Source organism: Schistocerca cancellata, chromosome 12 (genome assembly GCF_023864275.1).
Source record: "Schistocerca cancellata isolate TAMUIC-IGC-003103 chromosome 12, iqSchCanc2.1, whole genome shotgun sequence".
NCBI lineage: Eukaryota > Metazoa > Arthropoda > Insecta > Orthoptera > Acrididae > Schistocerca > Schistocerca cancellata.
The window spans coordinates 42538243-42560671 of record NC_064637.1 but is presented as its reverse complement, the minus strand read 5'-3'; the positions used below and the strand labels follow the sequence as shown (position 1 = coordinate 42560671).

Genomic DNA, 22429 nt, shown 5'->3' with positions numbered 1-22429 from the left:
TATTGTTATATACTGTGCATATATCTGACTTATCAGTAATAAAAACAGTTTACCACGTATTGACTTTATATCCTCAACCTTGTGCTACTGATCAAACACATCCTTACGACTGAGGTTATTGTTTTAATTTTATCCTGAGAATTAGCTATTTTATTTGCACAGCACATGATCTTTATCTTCCTAACGACATTTTTAAGCACTTTATAGTAACTTTCGTTTTGATATAGTTTCCGTTTTTTTCTACACGATATCCTTATCCCATTAGTCAGCTACCCAGTTTGCCTGCTAATGCTAGTATTCTGTTTCAAACGTTTTAGTGGAAAGCAACTTTCAAAGTACATGAGAACTGTGACGAGGAAAGCATTATATTTAGTGTTTGTTATCAGCACTATAAACAATCCGCTACTCTTGTTCATTAATGAGGTTTAAAAAAGTCTCTGTTGCGACTAGATCAGCATTTCTAAATAATTTTTAATTAAGGCGTGTGTGTGTGTGTGTGTGTGTGTGTGTGTGTGTGTGTGTGTGTGTGTGTGTGCACAAATTGCTTTTAGTGTTAAAAATGTCATATCGATAATCAGTGGAGAAAGGAGGGGTGTCATTTTGGAACTCTAAATTTCGTAAATTGGGGTGTCTAGCAGACGTTTCCTTGTGAGAGACGGTTTCGTGAAATTCGGTGTCATCATTTGTTTACCATAGACAAACACACGTTACCTGACAATGATTTTCGGCTATTGCAATTCCGACGAGTTCTGGATCCACTGTAGGGACGTTAATACCATGTAAGGAGAGTGGTGGATAAAAACAACCAAATAAGGTAAAAAATGTATTTTTTTATTTGTCTGTACAATATTTTACTTAAAAAAGATTATAACAAAAATTACCTTCGGCGATCGAAGCCACCATGATGGAAGTCGCCACCATGATGGAAGTCGCCATCATTATGGAAGTCGTGGTGCTTTTTATCTGATACTTTTACTGGGTATGGGACGTGCTTAACAACAGGGTATGGGACGGGGTGCTCTACAGGTACCTTCACAGGGTATGGGACAGGTTTCTCTACAGGGAAGGGCACTTCCTTCTCCACAGGAACTGGGAATGGTTTCTCTACAGGGTATGGCACAGGATGATCGACAGGTATCTTTACCGGGTACGGTATCTCCTTCTCCACGTGGTATGGCACCGGCTTGATCACTGGGTAAGGTACTTTCTTCACTACAGGAACTGGGTAGGGTTTCTCTACGTGATACGGTACAGGACGATCGTAGGGTATCTTCACCGGGTACGGAACTTCTTTCTCCACCGGATACGGGACCTTCTTCTCGACCGGAACTGGGTAAGGTTTGATCACGTGCACCGGTACGGGCTTTTCCACCGGGACTTTGACCTCGTACGGTACCGGTCTCTCGACAGGGATGTGCACCGGGACCTTGACGTGGACCGGGTAGGGTTTGGGTACGGGCACCTTCACGTGGACCGGATACGGCTGCGGAACCTTCTTCTCTACGACGACAGGGTACGGTTTAGGTACGTGGACGTGGTAGGGATGTGGGACCGGCACCTTGACTTCCACCTTGTAAGGTACTTTCTTCTCGACAGGGTAGGGCACGGGGTACGGTTTGTCCACAGGCACTTTGACGTGGTACGGGATGTACTTCTTGACTTCGTATGGCACCGGCTTCGGTACCGGGACCTCGTACGGCACTGGCCGTTCCACGGGGACCTTCACCGGGTACGGCACCACCTTCTCCACAGGGTACGGTACTTCCTTCTCCACTGGCACCTTCACTGGGTAGGGATGAGGGACTGGGACGTACTCCTCCTTTGTGATTGTCACCTGCAAACAATAACATGAATACCTGTTAATGATTCAAGCATTAAAAAGTAGTAGATGAGGTTTGCTATTTAGGCAGGAAAATAATTCATCTGACCGAAGTAGAGGATTTAAAACATAGACTAGCAATAGTAAGAAGAGAGTTTCCGAAAAGTGAAGTGTTAGGGAGAGTCTGATACAGTAAGCAGGTTCATAGTTGCACAGTCTTGGGAGTGAGACAGTACAAACACTATATACGAGTAATTATATGTTTCGGAACTATTCGTCCGTATTAACACAGGAGGTAGAGAACAGCAAAACAACTATGTTTCGATAAGGAACATATGGTCCCTGAAGTCTAATTTTAATAAGTTTCCTTTAATTTACGTCTATGGTCACAATCTTTTTTGTTTAACAAATTACCGGTTTCGGTCTTTAATGACCATCATCAGAGCTCTTTCATAAACAGATCTGATGATGGTCATTAAAGACTGAAACCGGTAATCTGTTAAACAAAAGAGATTGTGACCATAGACGTAAATTAAAGGAAACTTATAACATATACAGGTCACTGTGTTCTTTTCGCGACGATGTCGCAGCTTGTGAATCTAATTTTAATGCAAGGGAACGTTTTGTCAGTAACAGGCCTCTTAATTGGCATTCACGGAATGAAAAAAAAAAAAATGTTCAAATGTGTGTGAAATCTTATGGGACTTAACTGCTAAGGTCATCAGTCCCTAAGCTTACACACTACTTAACCTAAATTATCCTAAGGACAAACACACACACACCCACGCCCGAGGGAGGACTCGATCCTCCGCCGGGATCAGCCGGACAGTCGATGAATGCAGCGCCTTAGACTGCTCGGCTAAACCCGCGCGGCTCACGGAATGAAAAAACTGAGGATCCACAAAATACACTGAAGTGACAGAAGATATGCGACAACGATATGCTCATGTGCAGGTGGCGGAAGTATCACGTGCACAAAGTATCGAACTGCGGTGCAATTGGCGGATGATGATGCTCGTGTTTGTGGGGCGCTCAACTGCGCGGTCATCAGCGACCGCACAAAGTCACAATTTTTACACAGTCCAATTTTTACACAGTCCAATTTTTACACAGTCCAATTTTTATACAGTCCAATTTTTACACAGTCCAATATTTACACAGTCCAATTTTTACACAGACCAATTTTTACACAGTCCAATTTTTACACAGTCCAATATTTACACAGTCCGATCTAGCCCCCTTCATGGATGATGATGATGATGATAATAATAATGATGAAATTATGAGAACAACACAAACACCCAGTCTTCTGGCAGAGAAAATCCCCAACCCGGCTGGGAAATGAACCCAGGACCCCTTGATCTGGAAGCAGCAACGCTAGCCACTAGATCATGAGCTGCAGACGCAATTGACGAAGCTGTCATTTGCGATCATGTGATCATGTGAAAACGTGTCCGACGTTATTGTGGCTGCACGACGGGAATTGACAGACTTTGAACCCAGACTGGGGAGCCAGATGCATGGGTCAATCCATTTCGGAAGGCGTTAGGGAATTCAATAGTCCGATATCCACAGTGTCAATATGGTGTCAAGAATACCAAATTGCAGGCATTACCTCTCACCACTCACCACGGATAACGCAGTGGTCGAAGACCTACACTTAACGACCGACAGCAGCGTCCTTTGCGTAGCGTCGTAAGTGCTAACAGACAAACAACACTGCTTGAAATAACTGTAAAAATCTATGAGGGACGTGCGGCGAACGTATCATTTAGGACAGTTCGAACAGCATGATATCACCTCCAGTGCCTCTCCTGGGCTCCTGACCATATCATTTGGACCCCAGGCCTGGTTAGATGAGTTCAGATTTCAGCTGGTAACAGCTGATGGTGGTAGGGTTAGAGTGTAGCGCAGACCCCGTGAAGCCATGGACCCAAGTTGTCAAAAAGACACCTGCAAGCTGATGATGTCTCCATAATTGTGTGGACTGTGTTTACATGGAATAGACTGGAGCTGCCTAATTGGAGACCATTTGCAGCTATTCACGTTCCCAAACAATCGTGGAATTTTTATGGATGATAATGGGCTATGTCATCGGGCCAAAATGTTTCACGGTTGGTTTCAAGAACATTCACGACAATTCCAACGAGCGATTTGGCCACCCATCGAACACTTATGGGACACTATCGAGAGGTCAGGCCGAGCACAAAATTCTGCACCGGCAACATTTTCGCAGTTATGGACGGGTGTAGAGGGACTTCCAACGACTTCCATGCCTCGTCCAGTTGCTCCACTACGCCAGGAGCATTAGGAGGCGTTTATGAGGTCAGTGTGTGTATATCAGAGAGAGAATTTTCCTTACCCACAGTATGGTGCAGCCCAAAATTAGTCTACTGCAATTTTCATTTTATTGGCATTTATTAACAGTGACAGTAAAAGAGGGAGAGCAAGTAGTACTCTAGCAGCAATTGAGTTGCGCTGCTATAAGCTCTTGAAAAGACGAATGCAGTGATAGAGCATATGTCGGTGTCACTGTTGAAACTTTTAAAAATATCAGAGAAACGGGCTAAAATTTAAAGGACAGGGGGGTCTGGAATTGTCTTTTTCTGTGTAAACAACAAAAACTGTACGTATAAATGGAAAGGAAGTCACGTACTGTTTGAAGAAGGGCTATGTCTGTCAGAGAGGCCTGTAGAATTCGTCAGGCATGTAGCATTCCTCCACGGTTTCTGAAGTCACGGCTAAAAGTGGCAAACGGACTGTTCAAGTTAGTGTGCAGAACATGTAGGGCTGGAGGGCTTAACATCGGACTTTCAGAAGACTATCTTCCACACTATCAGGTTCACAACTCAAGCATCCGGACTTCTGACCAAGGTAATATACAGGAAAATGGAAAAATACTGAGGTTGTGCTAGGTGACAATTCGTGTGGCTTTAGGAAAAGCGGAGGCATCAGAGAGGCAGTTTTGACGTTGTGCTAATAACTAGAAGCAAGAGTCAGTATGAATGAAGACACTTTCATAGGATTTGCAGACAAAGCGTTCGGCGACGCAGAACAGTGCAAGTTACTTGAAATTCTGAGAAAATAAGGCATCCATTTCAGGGAAAGATGGCAGTGAACAACATCCACAAGAGCCAAGAAGGAACAATAAGAAACTACAAACAAGGTAGCAGCGCAATATTTCTCCCCCACTGTCCCTTTGTGTCGAAGAAGCAATGACAGAATTACAAGAGGACGTTCAATAAGTAATGCGACACATTTTTTGTTATCCGCCAGTTTCGACTGAAAAAATTCGGATTTTGTTGTGTAAAATCGTATAATATTCCCGTTTCAACTCCCATAGTTTCATGAAGTTCCAATATACGACGGCGCTATATGTTAGCGTCCTCTCGACCGAATAGTAGCGGCTCCGCTCAAAGAAAACCATCATAACGACCGGGAGAGCGGTGTGCTGACCCCACGCCCCTCCTAACCGCATCCTCATCTGAGGATGACACGGCGGTCGGATGGTCCCGATGGGCCACTTGTGGCCTGTAGACGGAGTGCTTTCTATTTTGTCTGTAATAGAGGTGTGTTCCAAGCAGAGAACTGTCATTGAGTTTCTTTTGGCGGGAAAACAGAGTATCGCAGATATTCATAGGCGCCTGCTTAATATCTACGGAGACAGAAACAAAAGCACGGTGAGTCGTTGAGCGAGGTTTCTGTCATCATCACAACCAGGTCGCGCAAGTCTGTCCAATCTCCGGCTTGCCAGCCAGTCGCACACAGCTGTGATCCCTCCAATGTTGGAACGGCGGACATTCTCATTCAAAATGTTCAACGTATCGCTATCAAGCACACCGCTGCTCAACTAGACCTCTCTGTTGGTAGAGCTGTCACATTTGTTCATCAACTGGTGTACTAAAAGGTGTGTGCCTGCTGGATTCCCTGCCAATGAACAGAAGACCATAAAGACCAACAAAGGGCCAACTGTGTGGAACTGCTTGCACGTAAAGAATCTGGTCATGGCAACTTTTTGTGGAACATCGCGACAACCCATGGAACATGGGCTCATCACTTCGAACCGGAAACGAAATGACAATCCATGAGTGGCGCCACACCACCTCTCCTCTGAAGAAAAAGATCAAAGCGGCACCCTCAATTGCTCCAAATGGTCCAAATGACTCTGAGCACTATGGGATTTAACATCTGAGGTCATCAGTCCCCTAGGACATAGAATTACTTAAACCTAACTAACCTAAGGACATCAGACACATACATGCCCGAGGAAGGATTCGAACCTGCGACCGTAGCGGTCGCGCGGTTCCAGACTGTAGCGCCTAGAACCGCTCGGCCACACCGGCCGGCCCCTCAGTTGGTAAGGCATGGCAACTCTGAAGCGGTCAGTCTGTTCGATGGCCTCCCTCAGGGTCCACTGACGAACTCTGAAATGTACTGTGCTACCCTCAGAAAATTGGAGACACGACATCAGCGAGTTCGTCACCACAGAAATGCAAACGAACTTCTTCACCATGACAACGCAAGGGCTCCCACAGGTCTGCACACCGCAAAGGAGCACACACAATTTCGTAAGACTGTTCTTTCTCACCCACCCTACAGCCCGGATCTCGGACCTTCTGATTTCCATTTGTTTGTCCTAATGAGGGACGCACTTTGCAGAATGCAGTACGTGGAGCATGGGGAGGTTAATGATGCAGCAAGATGTTGACTCTGATATCGACCAGTAGAGTGGTACTTACATCTACATTTACACTCCGCAATCCATCCAACCGTGTGTGAGGGGGGGGGGGCACTTTACGTGCCCCTGACATTACCTCCCTTTCCTGTTCCAGTCGCGTATGGTTCGCGGGAAGAACGACTGCGGGAAAGCCTCCGTGCACGCTCGAATCTCTCTAATTTTACATCCGTGATCTCCTCGGGAGGTATAAGTAGGGGGGAGCAATATATTCGATACCTCATCTAGAAACGCACCCTCTCGAAAACTGGACAGCAAGCTACACCGCGATGCAGAGCGCCTCTCTTGCAGAGTCTGCCACTCGAGTTTGCTAAACATCTCCGTAACGCTATCACGCTTACCAAATAACCCTGTGACGAAACGCGCCGCTCTTCTTTGGATCTTCTCTATCTCCTCTGTCAACCCGATCTGGTGCGGATCCCACACTGATGAGCAATACTCAAGTATAGGTCGAACGAGTGTTTTGTAAGCCACCTCCTCTGTTGATGGACTACATTTTCTAAGGACTCTCCCAATGAATCTCAACCTAGCAATTAATTTTATATGATCTTTCCACTTCAAATCGTTCCGTACGCATACTCCCAGATATTTTACAGAAGTAACTGCTACCAGTGTTTGTTCTGCTATCATATAATCGTACAGTAAAGGATCCTTCTTTCTATGTATTCGCAAAACATTTGCCTATGTTAAGGGTCAGTTGCCACTCCCTGTACCAAGTGACTATCCGCTGCAGATCTTCCTGCAATTTTCTAATGCTGCAACTTCTCTGTATACTACAGCATCATCCGCGAAAAGCCGCATGGAACTTCCGACACTATCTACTAGGTCATTTATATATATTGTGAAAAGCAATGGTCCCATAACACTCCCCTGTGGCACGCCAGAGGTTACTTCAACGTCTGTAGACGTCTCTCAATTGAGACCAACATGCTGTGTTCTGTTTGCTAAAAACTCTTCAATCCAGCCACACAGCTGTTCTGATATTCCGTAGGCTCTTACTTTGTTTATCAGGCGACAGTGCGGAACTGTATCGAACGGCTTCCGGAAGTCAAGGAAAATGGCATCTACCTGGGAGCCTGTATCTAATATTTTCTGGGTCTGATGAACAAATAAAGCGAGTTGGGTCTCACACGATCGCTGTTTCCGGAATCCATGTTGATCCCTACAGAGTAGATTCTGGGTTTCCACAAATGACATGATGCGATACAAAAAACGTGTGGGCACACAAGCCTTCCCGGGAAGGTGGCGTAAGGTCGTCGCACTGAACGGAGATAATGTTGAAAAACGGGGTTTTATAGCCAAAAGAGTGGGGAACAATATGGTGTATCGAAATCCCGAATAAGACCAACCTGCTTTCATCAAAAAAACGTTTTGCGTTACTTATAGAACGTCGCTCATAAAGGAAAGTTTAAGGAGTGGGATGAAAATTGAGGATGCAAAGATATGAACGACAAGAGTCACTGATGAGACTGCTGTATTCAGAGTGAAGAAATTGCTTGATAGGAAGCTCCATGCAGCAGCGGAAGATTGAAATCACGCAGTTAGGTGATAATTAAGAGCCCTGCTGGTAAAAATAGTTTTTCCGGGAAATTTTTGTTCCGTATTGGTTAAAAACAGTCTTGGTTGCAATTTTATTTTTTTTATTTTTCAACTACGCGTTCCGCCTTATTTAGGCATTTTCAGGTTGATCTTAATTTGGTATTTCTTAGAACGATCCTTAAGACAGTGTAGCCAAAGGGCATCGTCGAATACGTCAGGCCAACATCGCCTTCCTGTTTCTTAAAATCCGTGGTTTACCAAAGGGGAATAACACAGAGAGACTTACATTTTATGCCAAACATTTGCATTTGGGATAGGATTACCTGTGACATCGAGATGTGCTTAAACAGCCACAAGGAATGAAGCAATGAATCTGCTCCAAATTAATGTCTGCTAAAGGCAATAGGCGCCGCGATACCATCATGGAGATACCGCGGCGTCAAATGTAATGTTTGGTAAGCGTTCTCACTAAGTGGTGCTTGAGATAAGCGGCAGCTGAGTGCGAAGTGCAGAAACAACGTGGCTACTGGACTAGACATGCGGTGGGCAAATACAAACACCCAATATTTATGTACACTACATGACAAAAAAATGTGAAGCCTCCAGAGGAAATAGCGGGGTGTCAATGTAACTGGGTACACGAAAATAGTCAGCGGAATGGACAGTCTCTTGAATGGAGGATATAAGACGAACATCAACAAAATCAAAACGAGGATAATGGAATGTAGTCGAATTAAGTCGGGTGATGCGGAGGGAATTAGATTAGGAAATGAGACACTTAAAGTAGTAAAGGTGTTTTGCTATTTGGGGAGCCAAATGACTGGTGATGGTCGAAGTAGAGAGGATATAAAATGTAGACTGGCAATGGCAAGGAAAGCGTTTCTGAAGAAGAGAAATTTGTTAACACCGAGCATAGATTTAAGTGTCAGGAAGTCGTTTCTGAAAGTATTTACATGGAGTGTAGCCATGTATGGAAGTGAAACGTGGACGATAAATAGACAAGAAGAGAATAGAAGCTTTCGAAATGTGGTGCTACAGAAGAATGCTGAAGATTAGATGGGTAGATCACATAACTAATGAGGAGGTATTGCATAGAACTGGAGAGAAGAGAAATTTGTGGCACAACTTGACTAGGAGAAGGGATCGGTTGGCAGGACATGTTCTGAGGCATCAAGGGATCACCAGTTTAGTATTGGAGGGCAGGGTGGAGGGTAAAAATCGTAGAGGGAGACCAAGAGATGAATACACTAAACAGATTCAGAAGGATGTGAATTGCAGTAGGTACTGGGAGATGAAGAAGCTTGCACAGGATAGAGTAGCTTGGAGAGCTGCATCAAACCAGTCTCAGGACTGAAGACCACAACAACAACAACACGTAAATCATTAGAGTTGCAATACTCTGGTATGTAGGATGACCGCCGGAGTACATTATCGTTGTTCATGTTTAGTGTTGTTACCAGTCCTGGTAGGATATGTAAGGAGCGTGAACAACGTCATAAGTTGTGTGGTCACTGTGAAGGATCAGGACATGCCGCGCACTCCTGTTAGGCAGCATTGCCCTTAACTGACAGCCTGAAAGTGACCTCATTCTGGGCCTCCACTTGACCAGCTGGTCCAATCTTGTAAGATCCAGATTTTTGGGCCATTCAGCTGCTACAGTTGTCCGACGCTGGAATGCATGGGGACATGAGGGCAGCCATACTCATGGTCAATTTTCCGGTCTGAGATTTCTGGCAATCAAAGGGTTGGTTTGGTTTGGTTTGGTTGGTTGGGACCAAACAGTGAGGTCATGGGTCCCAGTGGAATAGGAAAGAATGGGGAAGGAGGTCAGCTCTGTCAAAGGAACCATCCCGACATATGCCAGAAGCGATTTAAGGAAATAATGGAAAGCCTAAATCGGGATGGCTGGACGCCAGTTTGAACCGTTGTCCTCCCAAATGCGAGTCCAGTGTGCTAACCACTGCACTGCTTCGCTCAGTCCCCTAGAAGGGAGGATCGCGATATTGAGCAGCAAGCACATCACAACCGGTTCTCATCCGTGCCTGCCATCTTAGTAATGGATTCCCTGCAACGTTTGGTGTCATCGTACACCATTGGTTAGAAACTAGCACGAGCGGGGAATTTTCGTGCCATGGGTAGGCTGCCACTGACACAACACAAGCAGCTGCATTTGGATTGGCGCCATGAGAGGGAAGCATGGACTGCTTATGAATGGCGTCGCATTGAGCTCACTGATGAATCACGGTTCTGCATCACCCCAGATGATCATCATCAGCTGATACAGCGACGACCCGGCGAGATATCCCATTCTTCCTACGTTTTGGAGAGACATAGCAGTGTTAGTATTAGAGTCGTAGGGTGGGGAGCTATCAGAGATGATGATGTTTGGTTTGTGGGGCGCTCAACTGCGTGGTTATCAGCGCCCGTACAATTACCCAATCTTTGCACAGTCCAATTTCGCCACTTTCCTGGATGATGATGAAATGATGAGGACAACACAAACACCCAGTCATCTCGAGGCAGGTGAAAATCCCTGACCCCGCCGGGAATCGAACCCGGGACCCCGTGCTCGGGAAGCGAGAACGCTACCACGAGACCACGAGCGGCGGACGTGGGGAGCTATCGTGTATGACTTCGTCATGGCTGGTAGGGGGTGAGGCAGCTCTGACGGCACAAGTGTCTGTGTGTTGTTGAGACACTCGCGTGTCCAGCAAGATCCCTAGACCTGTCCCTGATAGTTAGCAAGTTTATCGTGAATGTCTCGCACAACACAAAGTCCCAAGCGACTGGAATAAAGCGCGCGGGTGACTCCAGTATATAAGAAGGGTAAAAGAACAGGCCCGCAATATTACAGATCAATATCCCTAACTTAGGTTTGCTGCAGAATCCTCGAATATAACAAGTTGCCGCGCGGGATTAGCCGAGCGGTCTTAGGCGCTGCAGTCATGGACTCTGTGGCTGGTCCCGGCGGAGGTTCGAGTCCTCCCTCGGGCATGTGTGTGTGTGTTTGTCCTTAGGATAATTTAGGTTAAGTAGTGTGTAAGCTTAGGGACTGATAACCGTAGCAGTTAAGTCCCATAAGATTTCACACACATTTGAACAACATTTGAACATTTTATAACAAGTTTTCTTGAGACTCAGAAGCTTACGTCCACGAATCACCATGGTTTTTAAAAACATAACACGTCTGAAACCCAGGTTGCCCTTTTCTCACATGATATACTGAGAACTATCGATGAAGAGCAACAGGCAGACTCCCTATTTGTGGATTTTCGGAAAGCATTTGACACGGTGCCCCATTGCAGGCTGTTAATGAAGGTACGAGCAGATATTAGTGGCTCGACTTTTCTTACGTAATAGACACCAGTATGTTGTCACCGATGGCGGGTGTTCATCAGAGGCTAGAGTATCGTCAGGAGTGTCCCAGGGAAGTGTAATGGGACGGCTGTTCTTCTCTGTATAAATACACTCCTGGAAATTGAAATAAGAACACCGTGAATTCATTGTCCGAGGAAGGGGAAACTTTATTGACACATTCCTGGGGTCAGATACATCACATGATCACACTGACAGAACCACAGGCACATAGACACAGGCAACAGAGCATGCACAATGTCGGCACTAGTACAGTGTATATCCACCTTTCGCAGCAATGCAGGCTGCTATTCTCCCATGGAGACGATCGTAGAGATGCTGGATGTAGTCCTGTGGAACGGCTTGCCATGCCATTTCCACCTGGCGCCTCAGTTGGACCAGCGTTCTTGCTGGACGTGCAGACCGCGTGAGACGACGCTTCATCCAGTCCCAAACATGCTCAATGGGGGACAGATCCGGAGATCTTGCTGGCCAGGGTAGTTGACTTACACCTTCTAGAGCACGTTGGGTGGCACGGGATACATGCGGACGTGCATTGTCCTGTTGGAACAGCAAGTTCCCTTGCCGGTCTAGGAATGGTACAACGATGGGTTCGATGACGGTTTGGATGTACCGTGCACTATTCAGTGTCCCCTCGACGATCACCAGTGGTGTACGGCCAGTGTAGGAGATCGCTCCCCACACCATGATGCCGGGTGTCGGCCCTGTGTGCCTCGGTCGTATGCAGTCCTGATTGTGGCGCTCACCTGAACGGCGCCAAACACGCATACGACCATCATTGGCACCGAGGCAGAAGCGACTCTCATCGCTGAAGACGACACGTCTCCGTTCGTCCCTCCATTCACGCCTGTCGCGACACCACTGGAGGCGGGCTGCACGATGTTGGGAGGAGGAGGAGGAGATTAGTGTTTAACGTCCCGTCGACAACGAGGTCATTAGAGACGGAGCGCAAGCTCGGGTGAGGGAAGGATAGGGAAGGAAATCGGCCGTGCCCTTTCAAAGGAACCATCCCGGCATTTGCCTGAAGCGATTTAGGGAAATCACGGAAAACCTAAATCAGGATGGCCGGAGACGGGATTGAACCGTCGTCCTCCCGAATGCGAGTCCAGTGTGCTAACCACTGCGCCACCTCGCTCGGTCACGATGTTGGGGCGTGAGCGGAAGACGGCCTAACGGTGTGCGGGACCGTAGCCCAGCTTCATGGAGACGGTTGCGAATGGTCCTCGCCGATACCCCAGGAGCAACAGTGTCCCTAATTTGCTGGGAAGTGGCGGTGCGGTCCCCTACGGCACTGCGTAGGATCCTACGGTCTTGGCGTGCATCCGTGCGTCGCTGCGGTCCGGTCCCAGGTCGACGGGCACGTGCACCTTCCGCCGACCACTGGCGACAACATCGATGTACTGTGGAGACCTGACGCCCCACGTGCTGAGCAATTCGGCGGTACGTCCACCCGGCCTCCCGCATGCCCACTATACGCCCTCGCTCAAAGTCCGTCAACTGCACATACGGTTCACGTCCACGCTGTCGCGTCATGCTACCAGTGTTAAAGACTGCGATGGAGCTCCGTATGCCACGGCAAACTGGCTGACACTGACGGCGGCGGTGCACAAATGCTGCGCAGCTAGCGCCATTCGGCGGCCAACACCGCGGATCCTGGTGTGTCCGCTGTCCCGTGCGTGTGATCATTGCTTGTACAGCCCTCTCACAGTGTCCGGAGCAAGTATGGTGGGTCTGACACACCGGTGTCAATGTGTTCTTTTTTCCATTTCCAGGAGTGTAAATGATTTGGTGGACAGGGTGAGCAGCAGTTTGCAGTCGTTTGCTGGTGACGCACCTATTTCTCCATAATACAATAATGTACTGCTGCTCTTTAAACTTTCTTCTTTCTTTATTTTGCTGGTGCCATTTCTCCCGCGGTTCAAAATGGTTCAAATGGCTCTGAGTACTATGGGACTTAATATCTGTGGTCATCAGTCCCCTAGAACTTAGGACTACTTAAACCTAACTAGCCTAAGGACATCACACACATCCATGCCCGAGGCAGGATTCGAACCTGCGACCGTAGCAGTTGCGCGGTTCTGGACTGAGCGCCTAGAACCGCTAGACCACTGCGGCCGGCTTTTCCCTCGGATACGCAGGTTTTGGCATGGTTAATTTGATGCGGCAATGTTAGTTGAAGGGGTGGCCGGATACCCTTCCTGCCGCCACCCCGTACCCCCCGGGAAGGAATTAGTGTATCCCTGCTGTCAGCGTCTAGTGTAATCCATGGAATAGTGCGCAAGTGTTCAGATGTCTGCGAGCCGTGGATCTGGGGCGGGACGCGGGGACCAGCCCTGTATTCACCTAGGAGGATGTGGAAAACTGCCTAAAAACCACATCCAGGCTGGCCGGCACACCGGCCCTCGTCGTTAGTCCGCCGGGCGGATTCGATCCGGGGCCGGCGCGCCTACCCGAGGCCAGGAAGCAGCGCATTAGAGTGCTCGGCTACCCTGGCGGTTCCTCTTTCAACTTTATCTATGTGCTCTGTTAACCCTGTCTGGTAAGCATCCCAGACTGGGCAGCAGTACTCCAAAAGAAATGGCTCTGAGCACTATGGGACTTAACATCTGAGGTCATCAGCCCCCTAGAACTTAGAACTACTTAAACCTAACTAACCTAAGGACATCACACACATCCATGCCCGAGGCAGGATTCGAACCTGCGACCGTAGCAGTCACGCGGTTCCGGACTGAGCGCCTAGAAGCGCTAGACCACCGCGGCCGGCACTCCAAAAGAGGACGGACAAGCATAGTGTAGGCAGTCTCTTCAGTAGATCTGTTACATTTTCTAACTATTCTGACAATACATCGCAATTCTCGACTCGCCTTCCCCACAACATTTTCTGTGTTTTGTTTCTAATTTAATTTGTTCGTAACTGTAATTCCTAGTTATATAGTTGTATTTACGGGCTTTGGATTTGACTAATTCATCGTGTAACTGAACTTTAACGGATTCCTTGTACACTGGAGAGCCGAACAAACTGGTACACCTGCCTAATATCGTGTAGGGCCCCCGCGAGCACTCAGAAGTGCCGCAACACGACGTGGCATCGACTCGACTAATGTCTCAAGTAGAAAACACCATGAATCTTCCAGAATGAGAATTTCATTCTGCAGCGGATTATACACTGATATGAAACTTCCTGGCAGATTAAAACTGTGCGCCGGACCGAGACTCGAACTCGGGACCTTTGATCTCGCGGGCAAGTCCTCTACCAACTGATCCGTGAGGACGGGGCGTGGGTCGCGTTTGGGTAGCTCAGTTGGTAGAGCACTTGCCCGCGAAAAGCAAAGGTCCCGAGTTCGAGTCTCGGTCAGGCACACAGTTTTGATCTGCCAGGAAGTTTCATATCAGTGCACTCTCCGCTGCAGAGTGAAAATCTCAATCTGGAAACATACCCCAGGCTATGGCTAAGCCATGTCTCCGCAATATCCTTTCTTGAAGGAGTGCTAGTTCTGCAAGGTTCGCAGGAGAGCTTCTGTAAAGTCTGGAAGGTAGGAACGAGGTACTAGCAGAAGCAAAGCTGTGAGGACGGGGCGTGAGTCGTGCTTGGGTAGCTCAGTTGGTAGAGCACTTGCCCGCGAAAAGCAAAGGTCCCGAGTTCGAGTCTCGGTCAGGCACACAGTTTTGATCTGCCAGGAAGTTTCATACCATGAATCTTGCAGGGCTGTCCATAAATCCGTAAGAGTACAAGTGGGTGGAGATCTCTTCTCAACACCAACCTGGAAGACATCCCAGATATGCTCAATAATGTTCATCTCTGGTGAGTTTGGTGGGCAGCGGAAGTGTTTAAACTCAGAAGAGTGTTCCTGGAGTCACTCTGCAGCAATTCTGGACATGTGGGGTGTCGCACTGTCCTGCTGGAATTGCCCAAGTCCGGCTGAATGCACAATGGACACGGAAGGATACAGGTGACCAGACAGGACGCTTACGTACCTTTCACCTGTCAGAGTCGTATCTGGGCGTATCAGGGAACCCATATCACTACTACTGCACACGCCCCACAGCACACGAGTGGGCCTTCGGCTCCGAAAGCTCATATCGATGATGTTTCGTTGAATGGTTGGCAAGCTGACACTTGTTGATGGCCCAGCATTGAAATCTGCCTGTTTATATACCGGGTGATCAAAAAGTCAGTATAAATTTGAAAACAATAAATCACGGAATAATGTAGATAGAGAGGTACAAATTGACACACATGCCTGGAATGACATGGGGTTTTATTAGAACCAAATATATACAAAAGTTCAAAATGTCCGACAGATGGCGCTTCATCTGATCAGAATACCAATAATTACCATAACGAAGTAAGACAAAGCAAAGATGATGTTCTTTACAGGAAATGCTCAATATGTCCACCATCATTCCTCAACAATAGCTGTAGTCGAGGAATAATGTTGTGAACAGCACTGTAAAGCATGTACGGCGTTACGGTGAGGCATTGGCGTCGGGTGTTGTCTTTCAGCATCCCTAGAGATGTCGGTCGATCACGATACACTTGCGACTTCAGGTAACCCCAAAGCCAATAATCGCACGGACTGAGGTCTGGGGACCTGGGAGGCCAAGCATGACGAAAGTGGCGGCTGAGCACACGATCATCACCAAACGACGAGCGAAAGAGATCTTTCACGCGTCTAGCAATACCTTTTTTTTTGTTCTAATAAAACGCCATGTCATTCCAAGCATGTGTGTCAATTTTTACCTCTCTATCTACATTATTCCGTGGTTTATTAAGTTTTCAAATTTATACTGACTTTTTGATCACCCTGTATGTATGTATTTGAATACGCATGCCTGTACCAGTTTCTTTGGGGCTTCAGTGTAAAACTCGTGTGGTTGACCTCACTCATTGGCCAATTTTCGCACCGTACAGATATCTTTTCTAAATCGTTTCGCGATTTGTTTTAATCTTATGACGTTACTAGACGATAAACGACACCATCATCTGCAAACGACCTAATACGGCTGCTCAGATTGCCTCCTGAATCGTTTATATAGATAAGAAAGAGCAGAGGGCCTTGCAGAACGCCACAAATTAGTTCTGGTTTGATCGATGATTTTCTGTCAGTTACTACGTACTGAGACCTCACTGACGGGAAATCACGTATCCATTCACATAACTGAGACGATGTTTCATAAGAACCCAATTTTACTACAAGCTGTTTGTGTGATACAGTGTTAAAAGTCTTCCGTAAAATCCAAAAATACTATCTGCAATCCCTTGTCACTTAATGTGTGTAAAGAGTCAGTTGAGAAAGCCCGAGGCTCGTTCTACGAAACATGAATCGATCTTCTGGCCTCCCAGTGGGATACATGTGTTGACGCACGTGGTCATTACTTTTTTACAGAACCGTTCCATGGTCGCATTGAGGTGGGTGTTCTGTTTTCATTTGACTAACGCCCATACTGTTCTGCGGTTAGTGAAGTGATAGTATTAAATTTTTGAACATTTAAAGCAATCCGCTAAACTTAGCACCTCAATGAAATCTTTTTGGTATCTTATCGGAGACTTGCGCAAGTTTCTTTATCTGATAACACTTCGCTCTAGACAACTGCGTCGTCTGCAAAATGTCAGAGGTAACCGTTGGTATCGTCTGCCAGGTATCTGAAAACACTGGCGCTGACCATACTGGGGCATGGCATAAGTGAACGGGATGCATGTCATGTCGAACTAACAGCAGACATAGGGCGTGTATAGAGAACGCAGAAAACAAATCAGGCCAATAGCTTTTTAGTACTACGACTACTATAACTGCTCCTTTTCGTGCTAATCGAATGTTTTTCAGCCATCTACATACCGGTATCTGTCCTGCAGAAACCTCGAACAAAGAATCTCACTGATAGCAGCTCACTTATTGACACATTGGTTTTTTCCTGACAGACAAGAAACAACTTTTTGAGTAATATCTGCTTATAACTGTGCACGTCACAATACAGTTCCACCTTTCAATCATCCGACTAAAGCCGAAATGACAGAGTGTCACTCTTCCTGCACTCCTAGCACGCGGCACCACACAAAGACTCCTTAACATCAGTCCAATTGAAAGTCATCTCTGTAACCCACTTTATATTGACTGACAGCTTACAGACGTGGATATCGATGTAGATAATGAGAAATTTGATACACTATGTGATCACGTGGCTGAAAATGAATTACAAGTTCGTGGCGCCCTCCATCAGTAATGGTGGAATTCAGTATGGTGCTGGCCCACATTTAGCCTTGATGACAGCTTCCACTCTCGCACGCATATGTTCAGTCAGGTGCTGGAAGGTTTCTTAGGGAATGGCAGCCCATTCTCCACGGAGTGCTACACTGAGGAGAGGTATCGATGTCAGTCGGTGAGGCCTGGCACGGCGTTCCAAAACATCCCAAAGGTGTTCTGTAGGATACAGGTCAGGACTCTGTGCACGGCAGTCCAATAGAGGGTTGTTACTGTCGTGAAACCACTCCGCCACAGGCCGTGCATTATGAACAGGTGCTCGATCGTGTTGAAAGATGCAATCGCCAGCCCCCAATTGCTCTTGAACTGCGGGAAGCAAGAAGGTGCTTAAAACATCAATGTAGGCCTGTGCTGTGATAGTGACACGCAAAACAACAAGGTGTGCAAGCCCCCTCCATGAAAAACACTACCACACCATAACACCACCGCCTCCGAATTTTACTGTCGGCACTACACACGCTGGCAGATGACGTTCACTGGGCATTCACCAGACCGACACCCTGCCATCAGATCGCCACATTGTGCACTGTGATTCCCCACTCCACGCAACGTTTTCCCACTGTTCAATCGTCCAATGTTTACGCTCCTTACACCAAGCGAGGCATCGTTTGGCATTTACCGGCGTGATGTGTGGGTTATGAGCAGCTGATCGACCATGAAATCCATGTTTTCTCACCTACCGCCTAACTGTCTTAGCGCTTGCAGTGGATCCCGATGCAGTTTGGAATTCCTGTCCGATGGTCCGGATAGACGTCTGCCTATTACACATTACGACCCTCTTCAACTCAAATGGTTCAAATGGCTCTGAGCACTATGGGACTTAACATCTGAGGTCATCAATCCCCTAGAACTTAGAACTACTTAAACCTAACTAAGGACATCACACACATCCATGCCCGAGGCAGGATTCGAACTTGCGACCGTAGCGGTCGCGAGGTTCCAGACTGAAGCGCCTAGAACCGCTCGGCCACACCGGCCGGCTCTCTTCAACTGTCGGCGGAGGTCAGGCTGTACTCTTTTGTGCTGTACGTGTCCCTTCACGTTTCCTACTTTACTATCACATCGGAAACAGTGGACCTAGGGATGTTTAGGAGTGTGGAAATCTCGCGTACAGAAGTATGACACAAGTGACACCCAATCACCTGACCACGTTTGAAGTCCGTTCAGTTCCGCAGAGCGGCCCATTCTGCTCTCTTACAGGGTGTTTCAAAAATGACCGGTATATTTGAAGCGGCAATAAAAACTAAACGAGCAGCGATAGAAATACACCGTTTGTTGCAATATGCTTGGGACAACAGTACATTTTCAGGCAGACAAACTTTCGAAATTACAGTAGTTACAATTTTCAACAACAGATGGCGCTGCGGTCCGGGAAACTCTATAGTACGATATTTTCCACATATCCACCATGCGTAGCAATAATATGGCGTAGGCTCTGAATGAAATTACCCGAAACCTTTGACAACGTGTCTGGCGGAATGGCTTCACATGCAGATGAGATGTACTGCTTCAGCTGTTCAATTGTTTCTGGATTCTGGCGGTACACCTGGTCTTTCACGTGTCCCCACAGAAAGAAGTCACAGGGGTTCATGTCTGGCGAATAGGGAGGCCAATCCACGCCGCCTCCTGTATGTTTCGGATAGCCCAAAGCAATCACACGATCATCGAAATATTCATTCACGAAATTAAAGATGTCGGCCGTGCGATGTGGCCGGGCACCATCTTGCATAAACCACGAGGTGTTCGCAGTGTCGTCTAAGGCAATTTGTACCGCCACAAATTCACTAAGAATGTCCAGATAGCGTGATGCAGTAATCGTTTCGGATCTGAAAAATGGGCCAATGATTCCTTTGGAAGAAATGGCGGCCCAGACCAGTACTTTTTGAGGATGCAGGGACGATGGGACTGCAACATGGGGCTTTTCGGTTCCCCATATGCGCCAGTTCTGTTTATTGACGAAGCCGTCCAGGTAAAAATAAGCTTCGTCAGTAAACCAAATGCTGCCCACATGCATATCGCCGTCATCAATCCTGTGCACTATATCGTTAACGAATGTCTCTCGTGCAGCAACGGTAGCGGCGCTGAGGGATTGCCGTGTTTGGATTTTGTACTGATAGAGCTGTAAACTCTGGCGCACGAGACGATACGTGGACGTTGGCGTCATTTGGACCGCAGCTGCAACACGGCGAACGGAAACCCGAGGCCGCTGTCGGATCACCTGCTGCACTAGCTGCGCGTCGCCCTCTGTGGTTGCCGTACGCGGTCGCCCTACCTTTCCAGCACGTTCATCCGTCACGCACGTTCATCCGTCACGTTCCCAGTCCGTTGAAATTTTTCAAACAGATCCTTTATTGTATCGCTTTTCGGTCCTTTGGTTACATTAAACCTCCGTCGAAAACTTCGTCTTGTTGCAACAACACTGTGTTCTAGGCGGTGGAATTCCAACACCAGAAAAATCCTCTGTTCTAAGGAATAAACCATGTTGTCCACAGCACACTTGCACGTTGTGAACAGCACACGCTTACAGCAGAAAGACGACGTACAGAATGGCGCACCCACAGACTGCGTTGTCTTCTATATCTTTCACATCACTTGCAGCGCCATCTGTTGTTGAAAATTGTAACTACTGTAATTTCGAAAGTTTGTCCGCCTGAAAATGTACTGTTGTCCCAAGCATATTGCAACAAACGGTGTATTTCTATCGCTGCTCGTTTAGTTTTTATTGCCGTTTCAAATATACCGGTCATTTTTGAAACACCCTGTACGATGTCTAGTGACTACTGAGGTCGCTGACACGTACTACCTGGCAGTAGGAGACAAAACATTGCACCTAATATACAAAACGTACGTTTTTGGGGGTGTCCGGATACTTTTGATCACATAGAGATCAGATGATCACATGATCACTTAGAGACAACAGAAGTCAGTGTAGAAAAAAGAAATGCAGTATAAATCACTGGCTGATTATCGACACACGTCAGTCTACACCGTCCAGCCACATCAGTGTCACCGACTCTCAAAAGCCTGGGTAACCGCCTTTTCCAGAGCGAACCGCTATGAGACGTGCAGGACTAGTGTCAGTGATGTTCTGGAAGATACTGACACATGCCGACACCACTGTCGTGGCTGGATGCGCCAGGTTTCTCGGTTGAGAATCCATGGCGAGGTCAGCCCGATCGAGCTGATCCCAAAGATTCTCGATTGCCCTTAAGGGGCTCCGGAAAGGCTCAAAATCATGAAAAGTTCAATTTTTACATTTTTGCGTTTTCTGAATCTGCAGACTATTACCTTTTAATAGATATATAATTTATTCAATTCCGAAGACTACAACTATTTTTAAATTTTTTTTGAAATGTGTTCTACATGGGCGTGACCCACTGTGGCGCTGTTAAACTGCTGTCAAATGGTGTTATTATTAACCAATTATTAATAATTATTAATAATAATTATTATTAATAATAATAATAATAACTGAACTATTGAAAAAGTGTATTCACGGAAAAACTCAAAACACCAATGAAAGTGTACATAGTGTTACATGGTCGAGAATCCCCAAGACTGTATTTGTTGGAATAGAAACACTTAACTTTGGTGTGTATGATGCTGTTGCGACTTTCAATGATGGCAACATTGTAAGGTGCAAGGTATTTAGAAATATGGGAATGAAGATAGGTTCTAACATGGTACGAGCGATGCTCGCTTTAGACAAGGAACGCCTTCGGGCTGCAGACAGAGCTGTAAAGAGTCTAGAAATACAAGCAAGAGTAAACAGGAGGAGGAACAAGAGGAAGCTGGAGGAGGAGTTTGCAGAGGATGAAGATAATCCATCCTATGGACCTGGAATGCACTAAAAAGTTAATCCAATCTTTGTCGCTCGATTCCCAAAACTATTATTTTCTCATACTAATTACATGTTTTCTAAGGATCTTCCAAACATATTTGTTTCAAACTTTCAGTTAATGTTACACAGTACCTTCTGCATAATTTAACACAGCCTTTTTCCAAAAAACTGTATATTTTTGAATATATAAATAATAAATTGCAAACAAATGTTGTGAATTTTCATTACAATTGAAAAAAAATCATCTTTAATAACTGAACTAAAATATTGTAAAATCCCTGTGTTAAGTTGTAGCCCATATTCCAATAAATAAACTGTAAAAAGTTCAACTTCCTACCTCAAATACTTTGTGAGGAAAGATGTAATTTATAAGCGTTATTTTAACATTGCAAGTATAGGGCGTTCCGGAGCCCCTTTAAACGTGGGAAATTCGGTGGTCTGATGCGTACGATAAAACCGTGCTGGTACTCCTCGGAACATGTACACACGCCTACGCTCGAGCGCACGCCATTTCTTATATGCACGGTTTTACGAGTGGCATTTGGAAAGTCCGTGAAAAGACCGAGAGATGGCACCACTGGCGCGTATCGAGGTCATATTTAGTTGTGGCATCTTTGGAAAGAACGCACACCAAGTTTCAGCCACATTGGTCTATTTCTTTGTGTTTTGCATTCGTGTGGATCAAGGAAGTCGAGAGATTGTCAATAAATGGAGAAAGGAGAATTTCGTGTGGTGATTAAACATTACTTTATGAAAGGCAAAACGCCTCAGGAGACTAGGGACAAGCTTGATATAAATTACGGTGACGGGGCGCCTTCGAATACAACAGTTTATAAATGGTTTCAAAATTTTCGGTGTGG

At 46.5% G+C, this 22429-nt stretch overlaps 1 protein-coding gene across 1 annotated transcript in view; it reads right to left on the bottom strand.

Moving 5' to 3' along the window:
* Window positions 1-877: 877 nt before the first annotated feature.
* Window positions 878-22429, bottom strand: part of LOC126109437 (uncharacterized) — a 139371-nt gene continuing 117819 nt past the window's right edge. Inside the window, exon 4 of the mRNA XM_049914468.1 lies at window positions 878-1834. Coding sequence (XP_049770425.1) covers window positions 878-1834 — 957 coding nt within the window. The remainder of the gene's footprint in view (window positions 1835-22429) is intronic.